At 43.2% G+C, this 18618-nt stretch overlaps 1 protein-coding gene across 7 annotated transcripts in view; it reads right to left on the bottom strand.

Moving 5' to 3' along the window:
• The window catches only part of LOC132378004 (ubiquitin-like modifier-activating enzyme 1), a 416994-nt gene that overhangs the window by 208535 nt on the left and 189841 nt on the right, over positions 1–18618 (bottom strand). For all 7 annotated transcript variants that reach the window (XM_059944584.1, XM_059944583.1, XM_059944586.1 and 4 more), the window contains one exon: positions 9900–9988. In XM_059944584.1, the coding sequence (XP_059800567.1) occupies positions 9900–9988 (89 nt within the window). The remainder of the gene's footprint in view (positions 1–9899; positions 9989–18618) is intronic.

Raw genomic sequence — 18618 nt, forward strand, 5'->3', positions numbered from 1 at the left:
AGAAATACTGTATATTATACTGCATATTAAAAAAGTGAGGCAGTGTCTAAAGCTTCAATGTACATTCAGGAATCGGATGGCAGAGGGGAAGAAACCGTACCTGAATCACTGAGTGTGTGCCTTCAGGCTTCTGTATCTCCTACCTGGTGTTAACAGTGAGTAAAGGGCATGCCCTGGGTGCTGGAAGTCCTTAATAATGGCCACTGTCTTTCTGAGACATTGCTCCCTAAAGATGTCCTGGGTACTTTTTAGGCTAGTGCCCAAGATGGAGCTGACTAGATTTATAACCTTCTGCAGCTTTTTTTGGTCCGGTGCAGTAGCCCCTCCGTACCAGACAGTGATGCAGCCTGTCAGGATGCTCTCCATGGTACAACAGTTTTTGAGTGTATTTCTTGACATGCCAAATCGCTTCAAACTTGTAATAAAGTGTAGCCACTGTCTTACCTACTTTATGACCACATCAATGTGTTGGGACCAGGTTAGATCCTCAGAGAACTTGACACCACTTCTGATCTGTCTATGAGGATTGTCTTACCCTTATGTGGCACCTCGTCAAAAGCCTTCTGAAAGTCCAAATATCCCCTGCATCCCTGTTATCTATTCTCCTCAAAGAATTCCAAGAGGTTAATCTGGCAAGATTTTCCCTTAAGGAAACCATGTTGACTTTGCACAATTAGTTGTCATTTGCTCTTTAGTTGTGCCTCCACAATCTCTACCACTACCTTTTTCAGCACCCTAGGGTGCAGTTCACCTAGTCCACTTGACTTGTGTCCTTTTAGGTCTCAGTTTTTTTGAACTGCACTCTCTTCTCTTCCTTAATATAACACCACATCAGGCACACTGCTAGTGTCTTCCACAGTGAAGACTGATGCAAGATACTCATTTAGTTCATCTGCCATCTCCTTGTCCCATGTTATTATTTCTCGAATCTCATTTTCTAGTGGTCCTATATCCACTCCCATCTCTCTTTTATTTTTACATACTTGAAAAAGCCTTTACTATCCACTTTGATACTGTTTGCTTGCTTGCTTTCATATTTCATCTTTTCCCTCCTAATGATTATTTTAGTTTTAGTTTCCCAATCCTCAATCTTCCTGCTGATTTTTGCTTTGATGTATGCCCTCTGTTTTGCTTTTACATTAGCTTTGACTTCCCTTGTTAGCCACATTTGTACTATGTGGCATTTGAATATTTCTTTGTTTATAAAATACATCTATCCTGCACCTTCCTCATTTTTCCCAGAAACTTATGCTATTACTGGTCCATTATCCACCTAGCTAATTCCAATTTTCTGAGGTCAACTCATCTCCCTGCAGGGTCCTCCCCTCCAGGTGCCTCTGAAATGATACTATGCCTTCACCATCTCCTTTTGCAGCTCACTCTCTGCCTCTCAGATTTGTTTTACCTCTCATCCTAAATCTATGCTTCTTAGTTTTCGACTCCACAATACTGGGGAAAGACTACTGTCCACCTTATTTAAGCCTGTCAGAACTTTAAATACTTCTATATAAGGCCATTTTCATTTACGTAGGTTCCAAGGAATATTTACTTGCAATTTGGCCATCAATTTTTAATCAAATTTTTTTCCCACCAAGTAAAGCACACTGTTAAATGTTGAAATCAAGCTTGCTTGCATTAGTTCTGCTGGCAGCTCATTCCACTCTTTCACGACCCTCTGTGAAGAAGTTTCCTCTCATGTTCCCCTTAAACTTTTCACCTTTCACCCTGAACGCGTGATCTCTAATTGTAGTCCCACTCAACCTCAGTGGAAAGAGCCTGCTTGCATTTACCCTATCTATACCTTTCAAAATTTTGTATATCAAAATCTCCTCTCAATCTTCTATGTACCAAGGAATATAGTCCTAATCTCTTCAATCCTTCCATGTAACTCAGGTCCTTGAGACCCAGCAACATCCTTGTAAATTTTCTCTGTACTCTTTCAACCTTATTTCCATTTTTTCTGTAGGTAGGTGACCAAAACTGCACACAATACTCCAAGTTGGGCCTCACCAAGGTCTTATACAACTTCAACTTAACATCCCATCCCCTGTACTCAATACTTTGATTTATGAAGGCAAAAGTGCCAAAAGCTTTCTTTATGACTCTATCAATGTGTGAGGCCACTTTTAATGAATTATGGATTGCAGTCCCAGATTCCTTTGCGGACACTCCTCAGTGCCCTGCCGCTCGCTGTATAGGATCTACCCTGTTGGTCCTACTGAAATGCAACCCATGTACATGTCTGCATTAAATTCCATCTGCCATTTTTCAGCCCATTTTTCCAGCTGATCCCTATACAAGCCATGATAGCCTTCCTCACCCTCCAATACACCCCCAATCTTTGCGTCATCCATAAATTTGCTGATCCAGTTAACCACATTATCATCTAGATCATTGATACAGATGACAAACAAGAATAGACCCTGCACCAATCCTTGCGGCACACCACTCCAGTTAGGGAGGCAATCATCTACCCTCTGGCTTCTCTCAGAAAGCCAATGTCAAATCCATCTTGAATGCTGAGTTACTGAACCTTCTTGACCAGCCTCCTGATTTTGTCAAATGCCTTGCTGAGTCCATTTAGACTACATCCGCCACTTTGCCTTCATCAACCTTCCTGGTAACTTCCTCAAAAAACTCTAAGATTAGTTTGACACATCCTACCAGACACAAAGCCACACTGACTATCCTTAATCAGTCCATGTCTATCCAAATATTCAAATTTCTAGTCTCTTAGAATACCTTCCAATAACTTTCCAACTAATGATGTCAGGCTCACTGGCCGATAGCTTCCTGGTTTATTTTTAGAGCCTTTTTTAAACAACAGGACAACATTGGCTATCCTCCAATACTGTGGTCACTCTCTTGTCACTAAGGTTGATTTCAATATCTCTGCTAGGGCCCTGGCTATTTCTGCACTTGCCTCCCACAGAGCAAACACCTCTTCCTCTGTAATATGTATAGTGTCCATGAAGTTGTTGTCATTTTCCCTTACTTATCCTATGTCCATTTCCTGATTAATTACAGATACAAAAAAAATCCATTTAAGATCTCCCCCATCTCTTTTGGCTCCACGCATAGGTTACCATTCTGATCTTTCAGAGGACCAATCTTGTCCCTTCTATCCTTTTATTCTTATCGTAACTCCTTTGTCTGAGGTCTTCAAAACATCTGTCACCACAACCTCTTAACTATCTGTTCTGACACTCTGGCTCCCATCCGCCTGCAAATCTATTTTATACCCTCCATGCAATACTAGCAAACCTTCCCCCTTGAATATTGGTCCCCATCCAGGTCAGGTGCAAATCATATCTTCTATACAGGTCCCTCCTTCTCTGGAAGAGAGCCCAATGATCCAAAAGTCTGATATCCTCACTCTTTCATGAACTTCTTTGCCATGTGTTAAACTGTATAATCTTCCTAGTTCTGGCATCACTAGCATGTGGCATGGAGATTACAACGGAGACCACAACTCTGAAGGTCCAGAACCTTAACTTAGCACCTAATTCCCTGAACTCACTTTGTAGAACCATGTCACTCTTCCTACCTATGTCATTGGTACCTACATGGACCAAGGCCTCTGACTGTTCACCTTCCCACTTAAGGATGCTGAGGACTTGATCAAGATATCCCCAACCCTGGCACCCAGGAGGCAACATACCATCTGGGAATCTTGTTCTTATCTACAGAATCTCCTTTCTGTACTCCTAACTAATGAATTCCCTATCACCACAGCTCGTCTCTTCTACCCCCCCCCCCCCCGAGTCAATGTGCCTAACTCAGTGCCAGAGACCCGACAGCTGGGACATTCCTCTGCTAGAACACCCCCCTCCAACAGTATCCAAAGTGATGTACCTGTTGCTGTGGGGAATGACCGCTCTGCACTGGCTGTTTATTCCTTTTCCCCTTGCTGATTGTCAACCAATTTCCTGTGTCCTGCACCCTGATTTAATTACCTCTCTATGTGTCCTATTTATCACCACCTTATCCTCCTGAATGATCCAGAATTCATCCGGTTCCAACTCCAACTCCTTAACATGGAGTGTTAGAAGATGCAGCTGGACGCACTTCTCAGTTGTTGACGTCAGGAACACTGAAGGTCTTTCTGTCTTCCCACATCCTGCCGGAGGAGCATTCAACTATGCTGCCTAGCATCTCTACTGTTCCTAACTGAGGGAAGGTGAGACCTGAAGCCTCGAAGAGGTAAAGCCTCAAAAATCCTATTCTAACTCTTGATGAGTCTGAGGATGGCTGCTCCACTTGCCTCTGCCTTTAATTTGTTCTTGTTATTCAATTTCAAATACTGATTGGTCTCTGTTCAAAGTACCAAGCTGCCATTTCTAATTATTCAGGGTACCTGAGTGAGCTTTATCTTCTCAGGCTTCCAATCTCTGACTAGGTGATGTTCAAAGCTCGAAACTGCCGTGAATCACTGCCTTTTCTATTCAATTGATGAACCTAAGTGAACTATGGTTTCTTAGGTTTATGATCTCCAATTGGGCAATGCTCAAACATTTAAGAGGTGATATATTCCAATGATTTCTAAATTTCTGATTTCTAAGGAATACAGGCCTAATTTACTCTAGACTTTTTTTTTACAAACAATGTACCATCCTGTCTGGTGAACTTTCACCGAGCAACCTCACAAATCAAAGCTGATTTGTCGGATCAATGGAATCAGGTGTTGATTCAATGGGTGGAAGGGCCTTATCTATGCTGTTTGATTCTACTACTGAATCAAGTCATTACTTCGGAAGAACTAACTTGCCATGGTGGTGTAGCAATTAGCAGAATGTTTTAACAGCTCGGGGTATTAGATTTCAGAGTTCAATTCCGATATCATCTGTAAGGAATCTGTATGCCTTCCCCGTGGAATGCGTTGGATTTTCCTGAGTGCTCCAGTTTCCTCCCAAAATCCAAAGACAATAGACAATAGGTGCAGAAGTAGACCATTCAGCCCTTCGAGCCTGCACCGCCATTTTGAGATCATGGCTGATCATCTACTATCAATACCCAGTTCCTGCCTTGTCCCCATGTCCCTTGATTCCCCTATCCATAAGATACCTATCTAGCTCCTACTGGTTAGTAGGTTAATCGGTCATTGTAAACTGTCCTGTGATTAGCCTCAGGTTAACCGAGGAATACTGGGCAATGCAGCTCGAAGGACTGGAAGGCCTACTTTGCGCTGTACTCCAATAAATAAATTCTTCAGGTTGCCACTTGGAGTTGCTTTGACTATAAAGGTAACATGTTTTCCTTTTGTCCTCGCCAGCACCACCTTCCTTCGATTCCTTAACCAGGGATGTCAACCTCTGAACGACAACATGACTGACATTGGCTACATAGGATCCTATCAGGATTGGGTATGGAACGACTCCATGGACAAGAAATCTCACCAGTACCTTTACTTCTTCAGGAAGCTGAAGAAATTTGGCATGCCTGCTTTGACTCTCAACAATTTTTTATAGCTGCAACACAAATGACATTTTATTCACATGCACCATGGCTTGGCATAGAAACTGAGACTGCAAGAAAATGCTGGGACATGTGAACACATCATAGTATCAACTTCCTGCCACAGACCCAGCCTGCCTCAGACAAGCAGCCAATATATTCAAGGACCATCTTCCCCAGAGATTCCTTCTTCTCCTCCTTTTCATTGGGCAGAAGATACAAAACCCTGAAAGCACATGCTACCAGCCTCAAGAACAGCTTTTACCTCATGTTATAAGGCTAATGAATGGTCCCTTTGTATAAGATGGACTCTTGATCTCACAATCTACATTTGTTAGGGCCTTGCACTTTATAGTCTACCTGTAACACTTCATTCTGCATTCTGTTACAGTATTCCTATGTACTAACTCAATGTGCTTATCTGTTGAAATGATTTGTATGGAGAGCATGCACTAGGGTTACTTTGGCTGTGCCTTGGTACAGTGATAATAATAACCTCATTTACCAAATAGTTTTATCCCGTGTCTCAGCCTGAAACACCACTCATTATTCCTTTCTACAGAAGACCTGTCAAGTCCCTCCACTTTCCCTCCCCCCCACTTTTTGCTTTCCACAGGGATCGCTACCTACTCGACTCCCTTGTCCATTCATCCCTCCCCACTAATCTCCTTCCTGGCATTATCCTTGCAAATGGAATGAATGCTACACCTGCCCCAATACCTCCTCCCTCACTACCATTTAGGGATCCAAACAGTCCTTCCAGGTGAGGCGATACTTCACCCTTGAGTCTGTTGGGTTGACTTACTGTGTTTGGTGCTGTACATTGGTGAGATCCGATGTAGACGTGGAGACCACTTTGCCAAGCATCTACACTCCATTCACCAGAAAAAGTGGGATCTCCCAGTGGCCACCCATTTTAATTCCACTTCCAAAATGTCCATTCATGGCATCCTCCATTGTCATGATGAGGCCACAGATTGGAGGAACAACACCATATATTCCATTTGGGTCGCCTCCAACCTGATAGCATGAACACCAATATCTCAAACTTTCGGTAATGCCCCCGAACTCGCCCCCTTCTCCATTTCCCATCCCCTTTTCCCTCTCTCACCTCATCTTCTTGCCCACCCATTGCCTCCCTCTGGTGCTCCTTTCCCCCTTTTCTTTCTTCCATGGCCTTCTGTCTCTTTCACCAATCAACTTTCCAGCTCTTTACTTTGTCCTCCCCCCTCCAGGTTTCACCTATCCAGGTTTTTCTCTCTCTCCTCCCCCCACCTTTTAAATCTACTCCCCAGCTTTTTCTTTTCCCAGTCCTGCTAAAGGTTTTTTGGCTTGAAATATTGACTGTACCTTTTTCCATAGATGCAGCCAGGCCTGCTGAGCTTCTCCAGCAAGGTTTATTCCATGATGCATTGTAAAAAGAATATACTACACAAAGAAGAGTGCCAGTGGAACAAAGCATAAATAATTCTGCTTTTCTTTAGCTCTGACTTCCCTTTCTGTACATGATCACTTTGTCTCTCATTCTACCATTTAATTTCTCTTTCAGATTCAGAATCAGGTTATCCTCACTGATCGATGTGGTGAAATTAGTTGCTTTGTGACAGAAGTACTTTGCAATACAGAAAAAATTACTATAGATTACTAAACGAAATATAAAATAGTGCAAAAAGAGAGCAAAGTAGGGAGGAGGTCTTCATGGGCTCATGTACTATCATTAATCTGATGGGAGAAGGGAAGTACTGCTCTTCCTCTGAGGCTCTTCCACCTCCTCCCTGATGGTAGTAATGAGAAGAGGGCATGTCTTGGTGATGAGGGTCCTTAACTCCATTCATTCTCCACATGTTTTTAATCAGCAATTTGCTTATCTTTTTGCTGTTCCTGACATGTCTGTGGACAGAAATAGCCCATCCTTAGTTGCTAAGTACTTCAAATATTTTCAAAATTTTACGTTTGGAGTAGAAACATAGAAGTAGGAGTTGCACCAATCAGCCCTTTAAACCTACTCCACAATTCAACATGATTATGGCTGATCTTCTAACTTGTTTCTGCTCCGTTCCCATCACTGTCCTTGTGTTTTACTTTCAAAAACCTCCTTCTTAAAGGCTTGGCCTTTCATAATCTTCTATGGCAAAGAATTCCACTCTCTTTGAGAAGAAATTTTTTCGCATCTCAGTCTAACGATTGACTTCTGGTGAGATGGTCATTGTCTGGTCCCAGCAGTCTCTCTGGGTCCAATAAATGGACCAAATTTTTGTAGTAAATGTTTTTCTTATGACCACAGGACTCTGATTGATATTGGTAACACAAAATACTACAAGCCTGGTTCTTTAGTGAGACGAACAGCAGGGCCTTGGGCCTCATTCCTCATGCTCAGACTAACAGCAGGGCCTTGGGACTCATGCCTCACGCTCAGACTAACAGCAGGGCCTTGGGACTCATGCTCAGACTGAAAGCAGGGTCTTAGGACTCATGCTCAGACTAACAGCAGGGCCTTGGGCCTCATGCCTCACGCTCAGACTAACAGCAGGGCCTTGGGACTCATGCTCAGACTAACAGCAGGGTCTTAGGACTCATGCTCAGACTAACAGCAGGGCCTTGGGCCTCATGCCTCACGCTCAGACTAACAGCAGGGCCTTGGGACTCATGCTCAGACTGAAAGCAGGGTCTTAGGACTCATGCTCAGACTAACAGCAGGGCCTTGGGCCTCATGCCTCACGCTCAGACTAACAGCAGGGCCTTGGGACTCATGCTCAGACTAACAGCAGGGTCTTAGGACTCATGCTCAGACTAACAGCAGGGCCTTGGGACTCATGCTCAGACTAACAGCAGGGCCTTGGGCCTCATGCCTCACGCTCAGACTAACAGCAGGGCCTTGGGACTCATGCTCAGACTAACAGCAGGGTCTTAGGACTCATGCTCAGACTAACAGCAGGGCCTTGGGACTCATGCTCAGACTAACAGCAGGGCCTTGGGCCTCATGCCTCACGCTCAGACTAACAGCAGGGCCTTGGGCCTCATGCCTCACGCTCAGACTAACAGCAGGGCCTTGGGACTCATGCTCAGACTAACAGCAGGGCCTTGGGACTCATGCTCAGACTAACAGCAGGGCCTTGGGCCTCATGCCTCACGCTCAGACTAACAGCAGGGCCTTGGGACTCATGCTCAGACTAACAGCAGGGTCTTAGGACTCATGCTCAGACTAACAGCAGGGCCTTGGGCCTCATGCCTCACGCTCAGACTAACAGCAGGGCCTTGGGCCTCATGCCTCACGCTCAGACTAACAGCAGGGCCTTGGGACTCATGCTCAGACTAACAGCAGGGTCTTAGGACTCATGCTCAGACTAACAGCAGGGCCTTGGGCCTCATGCCTCACGCTCAGACTAACAGCAGGGCCTTGGGACTCATGCTCAGACTGACAGCAGGGTCTTAGGACTCATGCTCAGACTGACAGCAGGGTCTTTGGCCTCGTGCCTCATGCTCAGACTGACAGCAGGGCCTTGGTCTCGTGCCTCATGCCGCAACTGACTGCAGGGCCTCATCCTTCACAGACCAGGCTCTCATGCCACAGCATCACCTGTTTTTTCATCAAAGATAAGCTGGATTGTCTTCATCTACAGCTGACTCATTTGCATGCTTGTGCTCAAAGAAACATGGCTCCAGGACAACATCTCATGCACCATCAATCTTTAGCCCATGCCACTTAGGGACTAATATTATTTTGTGACTGTATGTGCTGTGTGCTGTGTGTGACCGTGTGTATTGTGTGTTGCAATTTGGCCCTAGAAAAACACTATTTCATTTAGCTGTATAGTTGAATGACAATTAAATGTGAACTGCCTTAGATGGCATTGTGAGACTGCGGCTCATGTCGCTAGAATCCTGGCCTGGGGGAACATCATTCTTGCGTCCATTCTGTTGAGTCCTGTCTGTGGTGATTTGGGTTTACAGGGTTCCTTGTGCTCTCAAGGAAAAGAGCACACTAGTTGCGTTGAGCATCAAGCAGTAAATTAGAAATAAACTGAGATGACGATTACTCCACTCAATCTGGCAACACAAAAGCCTACAAAATGTTCCCAAATGGGGGAGTCTAGGACCAGAGGACATAGCCTCAGAATAGATAGGTGTCCCTTCAGAAAAGAGATGAGGAGAAATTCTTTAGCCAGAGGATCAGTGGAATTTCTTGCCACAGACAACTGGGAAGGCCAAGTCAATGGGTATATTTAAAGCGGAAGTTGATAGGCTCCTGATTGGTCAGGGTGTCAATGATTACAGGGAGAAAGTAGTAGAATATGGTTGAGAGGGACAATAAATCAGACATGATAGAATGGCAGATCAGACTTGATGGGACAAATTGTCTAATTCTGCTCCTATGTCTTTTGGAAGGGAAAATAACACAGTGTAGCTGAACTTCGCTGATGAATCAGCAGGCGTGGTTAGTTTACCTTCTCAAAGTCAATGGGGTGCATCTCACATCCACTGAACAGTGCACGCGAAGAAAGATGCTTCTTCAGTTCCTCAAAGTGGTCTTTATCTGCACCAGAACACAATAAGAAAATGAGTTTAGTTCAACTTAATAGGGGAAAAGAAACAAACACAAGAGATTCTGCAGATGCTGGAAATCCAGAGCAACAGACACAAAATACTGGAGGAACTCAGCTGGTCAGGCAGCATTGATGAGGGAATAAACAATCATCGTTTTGAGTCAAGACTCTTCTGCAGAATTGGAAAACAATGGGGTTGAAGCCAAAAAAAAAGGTGGTGAGGGGAAGGGGGGGCTAGCCCTTCCCCCTCCTTGCACCTTCTTATTTTAGCTTCTACCCTCTTTGTTTCCAGTCCTGATAAAGGATCTCAACATGAAACCCTATCTACCAACTGCCCATTATGCCACTGGTTTTTAGGGCTACAATGAAACTCCTCCATCTCTGGTAGTGTTCAGGGCTTCCTTCATTTTGTCAGTAGCTCAGTTTTCACTTCTGTCAGTCATGCAAGTCCTGGGTGGAGACTCAGGAACTTCACGCACAGGTGTAGAAGAATTCTTCACTGCTGTTTCCATAACAGTTTTGTTTTAACAGTCAGTTATTAGTCCTGAGTTGAACCCCTGAACCTGGAGCACTGGTGGACCTCTTGTTTGGCCCCTTGACTTGTTTGGCATGGGCCAAAGCTTAAAGCTTTGACTCCAGCCAGCGTAGCTCTCTGCGTCACTGAGGCACACAAGCCTTCAAACCCTATGGCATACCCTACAGGTGTGATCCTCTTTGAGGTCAACACAAAACATCGACTGTATTCACCTTCATAGAAACAAATACTTGTTTTTCTATTATGCATTTAACATTATCTCAAAAGCGGCATGCTCCTGATGACATCAATTCTTGTGTAGAGTCACTGGAACTGGAAGCCAATTTGTATACAGCAAGCTCCCACCATCGGCATTATCACAGTGTCAAATCTATCTTATACTGCTGGATAAACACTGGCCAGATGGCCAGTTGCCCAGAAAAAACCTGTGCTTAGGACCTCTTAATCAAATACCAGTAGAACATCTCTCCTAAAAGACAGTCTCTGCAGCAACTTTGCTATATCTTTCCCATCGTTTTCCCCCTACCTCTCTCTATTTCAGTCTTCAAGTCTCTGGAGGGATTCAAAAACTAGAGGGCACAGGTTTAAGATAGATTTAAGAAGGAACTGAGGAACTGAGGGGTAGCTTTTTCAGGCAAAGGAAAGTGCGTAAATGGATTGAGGAAATAGCTCAGGTAGGCACATTAACATCTTAAAAACATTTGGACAGGTATATGGATAGGAAAAGTTCAGAGCAGGAGTTCCCAACCTTTCTATGCTGTGGACCCCTACCAAGAACTGAGGGGTCCATGGACCCCAGGTTGGAACCCCTGCTTTAGGGGGCTATGTGCCAAAGGTGGGCAAGTGGGATTAGTTTAGATGGCCATTGTGGTTAGCATGGATAAGTTTTTTGAATTGGATTGACTTTATTTCTTACTCCCTTCACATACTTGAGTGAAAATCTTTATGTTATGTCTCCATCTAAATGTGCAATATGTAATCATAGTAATTTCTAATAAATAGAACAGTCAATGTAATATAGAGCACACTCAAATCAGTGTGAGTTAATCAGTCTGATGGCCTAGTGGAAGAAGCTGTTCCGGAGCCTGTTTGTCCTGGCTTTGATGCTGTGGTACGGATTTCCAGATGGTAGCAGCTGGAATAGATTGTAGTTGGGGTGACTCAAGTCACCAATGATCCTACGGGCCCTTTTTACACACCTGTCCTTGTAAATGTCCTGAATCATGGGAAGTTCACAACTACAGATGCGCTAGGCTGTCCGCACCACTCTCTGCAGAGTCCTGCAATTAAGGGAGGTACAGTTCCCATACCAGGCAGTGATGCAGCCGGTCAGGACGGTCTCAATTGTGCCCCTGTAGAGAGTTTTTAGGATTTGGGGGCCCATGCCAAATTTCCTCAACCATCTGAGGTGAAAGAGGTGCTGTTGTGCCTTTTTCACCATATCACCATACAGCTGGAGTGTACAGACCACGTGAGGTCCACGGTGATGTGGGTGCTGATGAACTTCCAGCTGTTTACCCTCTCAACCCCAGATCCGTTGATCTTAGCCTGTCTCCATCCCTCCTGTAAACCACAACATCACTTCGGACCGAAGTGTCTGCTTTAATGTTGAATTACTTTATAACTCAGCCTGGGGTTCAAACCCACAATCTTCTGATAGAGAGGCAAGTCTAGGTATTACATCATAATATCAGAATCATGCTCAGATTTATTATCACTGTCTTAGATTACATGAAATTTATCGTTTTGCAGCAGCTTGACAAGATTCATGATTGTCATTTGTCATTCTTCAGTGCATGATTGTAAAGAAGAACAAAATGATTGTTCCTCTGGATTTGATGCATTATAGCACTGTACAAAAATCTATATAGCTAGGGTACCTAAGACTTTTGCTCAGTAGTGTATATTGGTTAAAACAGGAAGGTGGTTGGGAAACAGGAATAAGGGTACTTAGCTCAGTAATAATAAGTGCTGGAAATAATTTGGAAGATGTGCAGCTTGGGTAGTTAATAGTTGGATTGACTTGTTCTCAGATCTTGGCAACTTACTTGCGAGGAAACATCAATAGTGCACCGACAATGTCCCCTTGCTTGGCGACAAAACATTTGCAAGTAAATTGGCAGGATCAGAGAACAACTCAACCCAACCAGTATTAAGTGTTATTTGGTAACTGGAAAGACATAAGATGACCCTATATATATAAGATGACCCTATATATATACACACACACACACACACACACACACACACACATATATATGTGCCTAAGACTTGCATAGAACAAGTAAAATACATAATAAGCATAAAGAAAATGAAAAAAAATACAATAAATATAAAAACAATCCTATAAAACACAATGTACAAGTAACTGTTATGAACAGAGACTGAGTATATGCACATAAAGTGACACTGGATAATGTGTATGGGGTGGGATGGGTTAATGGGTGGAGGTGTTGATCAATCTTGCAGACTTGGGGTAAGTAACTGTTTTTGAGTCTAGTGGCATGGATGCTTCGTAGCCTCTTCCCTGATGGAAGTGGGACAAACAGTTCATGAGCAGGAGTGTGGCATTCTTAAAAACATTGCTAACCATTCCTGGCACCTTTCTGTACATATGTCCTTGATGGTGGATCCTTCTCTAAGCACACAAGACATAGAAGTAGAATTAGGCCATCTGGCCCATCGAGTCTTCTCTACCATTCAATCATGGCTGATCCCTTTTTTCCCTCCTCAGCCCGACTCCCTGGTCTTCTCCCTGTAACCTTGAATGCTGTGACCAATTAAGCACCTATCAATCTCCTCCTTAAACATTTCCAACAGCCTGGCCTCCATAGCTGCCTGTGGTAACAAATTCCACAAATTCACCACCCTCCGTAAAATTACTGTATATATGTCCTTGATGGTAGACCTTTCTGTATACTTTATATGTTCAGTGGAAAGACATAAAATTATCATAAACTGCAACAATAAATGAAGAACATAAACAAAAGGATTAATAAGGTAGTGCCATGGGTTCATGGACCATTTATTAATTCAGATGACGGAAGGGAATAAGGTGTTTCTGAATCATTGAGTGAGGGTCTTTAGGCTCCTGTACCTCCTGGTGCTTCCCCAGGGCTGTGCGCTCAGCCGCTGCTGTTTACACTGCTGATGCATGACTGTGTCGTGGCATTCAGCTCAAACCATGTCATTGCACATGACACAATAGTGGTTGGCCTCATCAACAATGATGACAAGATGGAGTACAGAGAGACAGTGGAGTGGCCAGTCTGTATGTGGAGAAGACCAAGAAAATCATTGTGGACTTCTGGAAGGTGCAGATGAACCATCCCCCTCTGTGAATACATGGCTCCTCTGTAGAGAAAGTTAATTGCACCATGTTCTTGGGAGTTCATATCACGGATGACCTCACCTGGTCCCTCAATATCATCTCCCTGAGCAGTGCCTCTACTTCTTGAGGATATTGAGGCCAGTGAGGCTCTTCCCACCCCCATCTTACCTGAATTTTGCAGGAGCACTATTCAGAGCATCCTGACAAGCTGTATCTCCATCTGGTATGGGAGCAACAGAGCACTGGACCAGAAGTCCTTACAAAAAACCGTGAGAAGGGCCGAAAGGATCATAGGGGTCACCCTGTCATCCATCTGGGACATTTATCAGGAGTGCTGCATACGCAAGGCCCTTATTATTATCATCAAGGATCCCACCCATCCATCCTCTTTGATTTTCTACCATTAGGCAGGAGACTCCAATGCACAAAGACAAGAATGATCAGGATGAGAAACTGTTTCTTTCTTCAGGCTATAAATATTTAATTTATTTTTAATTTTTTTATTTTATTAATTTTAATTTTATTTAATCTAATTTATGCACTTTACTTTGTTTATCTATACTTAATTCATTTGTAGATTTAATTCTTACTTATATAACCATATAACAATCACAGCACGGAAACAGGCCATCTCGGCCCTCCTAGTCCGTGCCGAACTCTTAATCTCACCTAGTCCCACCTACCCGCACTCAGCCCATAACCCTCCACTCCTTTCCTGTCCACATACCTATCCAATTTTACCTTAAATGACACAACTGAACTGGCCTCTACTACTTCTACAAGAAGCTCATTCCACACAGTTATCACTCTCTGAGTAAAGAAATACCCCCTCGTGTTTCTCTTAAACTTTTGCCCCCTAACTCTCAAATCATGTCCTCTCGTTTGAATCTCCCCTACTCTCAATGGAAACAGCCTATTCACGTCAACTCTATCTATCCCTCTCAAAATTTTAAATATCTCGATCAAATCCCCCCTCAACCTTCTACGGTCCAATGAATAGAGACCTAACTTGTTCAACCTTTCTCTGTAACTTAAGTGCTGAAACCCAGGTATCATCCTAGTAAATTGTCTCTGCACTCTCTCTAATTTATTGATATCTTTCCTATAATTCGGTGACCAGAACTGTAGACAATATTCCAAATTTGGCCTTACCAATGCCTTGTACAATTTTAACATTACATATTATACATTATTTTTCATACATTATTGTGCGTTATGCACACTACTGTGCTTTACACCCTGGTCCAGAGAAATGTCTCGTTCCACTGTATACATGGATATTATTAAATGACAATAAACTTGACTTGACTCTTCCCCAATGGTAGTAGTAAGAAGAAGCTATGCCCTGGATGATGAGGGTCCTTAGTGATGGATAGAATTAGTATGGAACAAATGAGATCTTAATTCTACTTTGTGAGTAGAATACACCTCAGTTTTATCCTTCTGCGAAGTCTTTGTCTTCTTACAAAATAAAACCAATGGCCAAAAATAATCAGATATTTGAGCATTCGGGGTTAAATAAGATTATGTTGGCTTCTGTCATCTGTCTGAGTCAACTATTTTATTGCTTGCTCTCTGATTGTGGACTGAGGTGTTGGTGAAATGTTACAGAGGGCAGTAAATAGATATTGTCAGCCCCGGGAGCCCCCTGAGCTGGCTAATGAAAGGCAATTGCGATTCAACCTGATAAACTGCTGATTCTCTGTTTTGCTGAATTTAGCCATGGGAGTTTAATGTTCTTTCAGCAGCAGAGATTTACCCAAGCATTTAAAAAAATATATTAAAGCATTTTAGTCTGCAAATGGATATGCTGACATATATCAAAGTGAGCGCGCTGACATTAATGGGAACAGCCACAGTCCCAAGGACATCACTAGAGCGTGTAGGCTTGCCTGTTTACTCAGCCGAACGGATTACTTACAGACTCAATGGAAGTTTGCAAAATTCACTGTGGAAAATAAGAACTGGGAAATAAAAACATGAGGCACCATAAGTGACTGGGTCTCAATTTGCCTAAAATTTCCAGGAGTCTTGCTCATTTACGCTACAAGCGACTAAGTAATAATTGGCCTACAGTTTTGGGATCTTAGATCTGGAGGAATTGATTCAGCAGTGTCAAGGTCTGACATGAAGAGAAATGCCTTCATTCAGAGGAACTTATCCAAAATATCTGTTTCTCCTAAATTACTAAGAATATTGAAGAGTCAGGTTGATAGGTTTTTAAGACAAAGAACTTGGAATAAGTGTTCTTTGTTCTTTTTTTTTTGAGGTTAAGGGATCACTAACCATCACTTTGCCAAAAAAGACACCATAATGTGGCTCCAAAAAACTGGACATCTAGATTTAAAGGTGCTGACATCATTTGATAAGACCAGAAAGTTTGGATTTGCAATGACAACCTATTAATTACAATCCTACAAAATTTGAAAGGTCAGTTCTTCCTGCTAAACACGAGGAAATAAAGGCTGATGCCGCAGAGTGCCTCTCCACAGGAAAATCACTTTATTCTGGGATCAGTCTATTAAAACTCCCATTCATTGTTATAATAGAACTGAACAAGAGCAGAGCCCAGCACAATGTGGTGCAGTCGTCAGAAGTGACTGATAATGAATGTTTACCTCACTGAAAAAAAGAGCCAAGCAAAGCAATGTAGCAACAACTGAGTAATGGTTTTGTGAAAACAAGACTATTAAATCTCAGAAGTAATTTCAGGGACTACAGTATGTCCAAAAGTTGAACTTTCTTCCTTAATGCAATTATGAAAAAAGCCCACCAGCAGCTATATTTGAGCTATATTTGGTTGGGAGTTTGAGGAAATTTAGTATCTCACCTTGAATGTGTTATGGAGAGCATTCTAACTGGTTGCAACACCATCTGGTATGGAGGCGCCAATGCACAGAATTGAAAAAAGCTGCAGGCTGTAGACTCAGCTAGCTCTACCATGGGCTCTCCACTATTGAGGACACCTTCAAAACATGATGCCTCGAGAAGGTGGCATCTATAACTTAGGACCCTCACCATTCAGGACATGCCCTCTTCTCATTACCAGCTGCTTACCTTCCACCAAGTGATTTATGAAGGGTCCATGAAAACACCTCATTATTTTGTTCTCCTTCAACATTCCCCTAATTTCTTTTTACAGCTGCGTAGACTAACCATTGCTCTGAGCAGGAAATTCTACCTGGCCTAAAAAGTGGGTGGCACTTTAAATGCTTTTTGTAATATCTGCATCAAACAAACACAAAACACGACTTACAACACAAGTAGACACTGATGAGCAGTCAAAACAACTGACAGACACAATGGCAAAATAAAGTGTTTTGACAAGATGGCATCACTGTCTAATGGGCTGGAGGTTTATTAATTATGAGCTTCCATTCTGTGTTTATTGTTACAATTTGTAACCATGGTGTAACTTGGAACACTGAACACTGACAATGTAGATATACTGAGGCTCTAAAATGTTTCAAAGTATTGGTTGGGGTATGTTTATTATTTAGAAAATGTATTGAGTATATTCATTAACAATTAATTACAGGGCATTTCATAATTATATCACCAGGCGTAGGTTTCAAAATTATACTAACATTATATAAAAGAAAATTTCCAGCCGTGTGGTAATAAAGGCTATGTGCACAGGAGCATTTCAGTTGCTGCACAGGTGCAATAAAGTTAATGCAAAAGTGATCAACAAAGGTGACTAGTTGCTTTGTATTGAAGAACACGAGGAAAACACCACCAGTTATATTTTGTATGTGATATTAGGGGGTACTCCCAAAACTCAGGACCCACACCACCAAGTTCAGGAAGAGTTAGGACCCCTCAACCATTAGGTCCCTGAACTGGCGTGGATAACTTCACTCCCACAACCTATGAACTCACATTCAAGGACTCTTCATCTTGAGTTCTTGATATTTATTGCTTATTTACTTATTAATATGATTATTTTCTCTTTGTATTTGCACAGTTCGTTGTCTTCTGCACATTTTTTGTTCATCCTGTTGGGTGTGGTTTTACATTGTGTCCATTGTGTATTTACTGTGAATGCCCACAAGAAAATGAATCTCAGGGATGAATATGTGTACTTTGATAGCTATTTTCTGGCAAGAAGGAGCTAAATTTGGAGCAAGAAGGCTGCGAATGAACGGCTGATTTCGGAAGCAAAGGCAGTTTTTACTTCTCGGGATAAAAGAGAGGCAAGACTGCACAGGTGTGAAAGGTTTAGAAAGAATACCGCCAAATACAGCGGGCAGTGGAGTGAGAGGGAAGCAGTGATAGGGCTTAGGCGGTAATGGGACGAGGCAGATAGGTATACCTGTGTTATTTGCGGAAAGGAGGAAGTATGTGTGTGAGGCCAGTGGTCTGCGCTCAGTGTCAGATGTGGGAAGTCCTGGAGTCTCCCAGCCTCCTGAACGGCAATACCTGCACCCGGTGTGTTGAGCTGCAGCTCCTAAGGGACCGAGTTAGGGAACTGGAGTTGCAGCCTGTTAACCTTCGCCTGGTCAGGGAGAGTGAGAAGGTGATAGAGAGGAGTTACAGGCAGGTGGTCACACCGGAGCCACGGGAGACAGACAAGTGGGTCACAGTCATGAGGGGGAAGGGGAAGAAGGTACTAGAGAGTACCCCTGTGACTGTACCCCTTGGACAATAAGAACTCCTGTTTGAGTACTGTTGGGGGGAACAGCCTACCTGGGGGATGCAACAGTGGCCGTGCCTCCGGCACAGAGTCTGGCCCTGTAGCTCAGAAGGGTAGG

This window comes from Hypanus sabinus, chromosome 19 (assembly GCF_030144855.1).
Source record: "Hypanus sabinus isolate sHypSab1 chromosome 19, sHypSab1.hap1, whole genome shotgun sequence".
Taxonomy (NCBI): domain Eukaryota; kingdom Metazoa; phylum Chordata; class Chondrichthyes; order Myliobatiformes; family Dasyatidae; genus Hypanus; species Hypanus sabinus.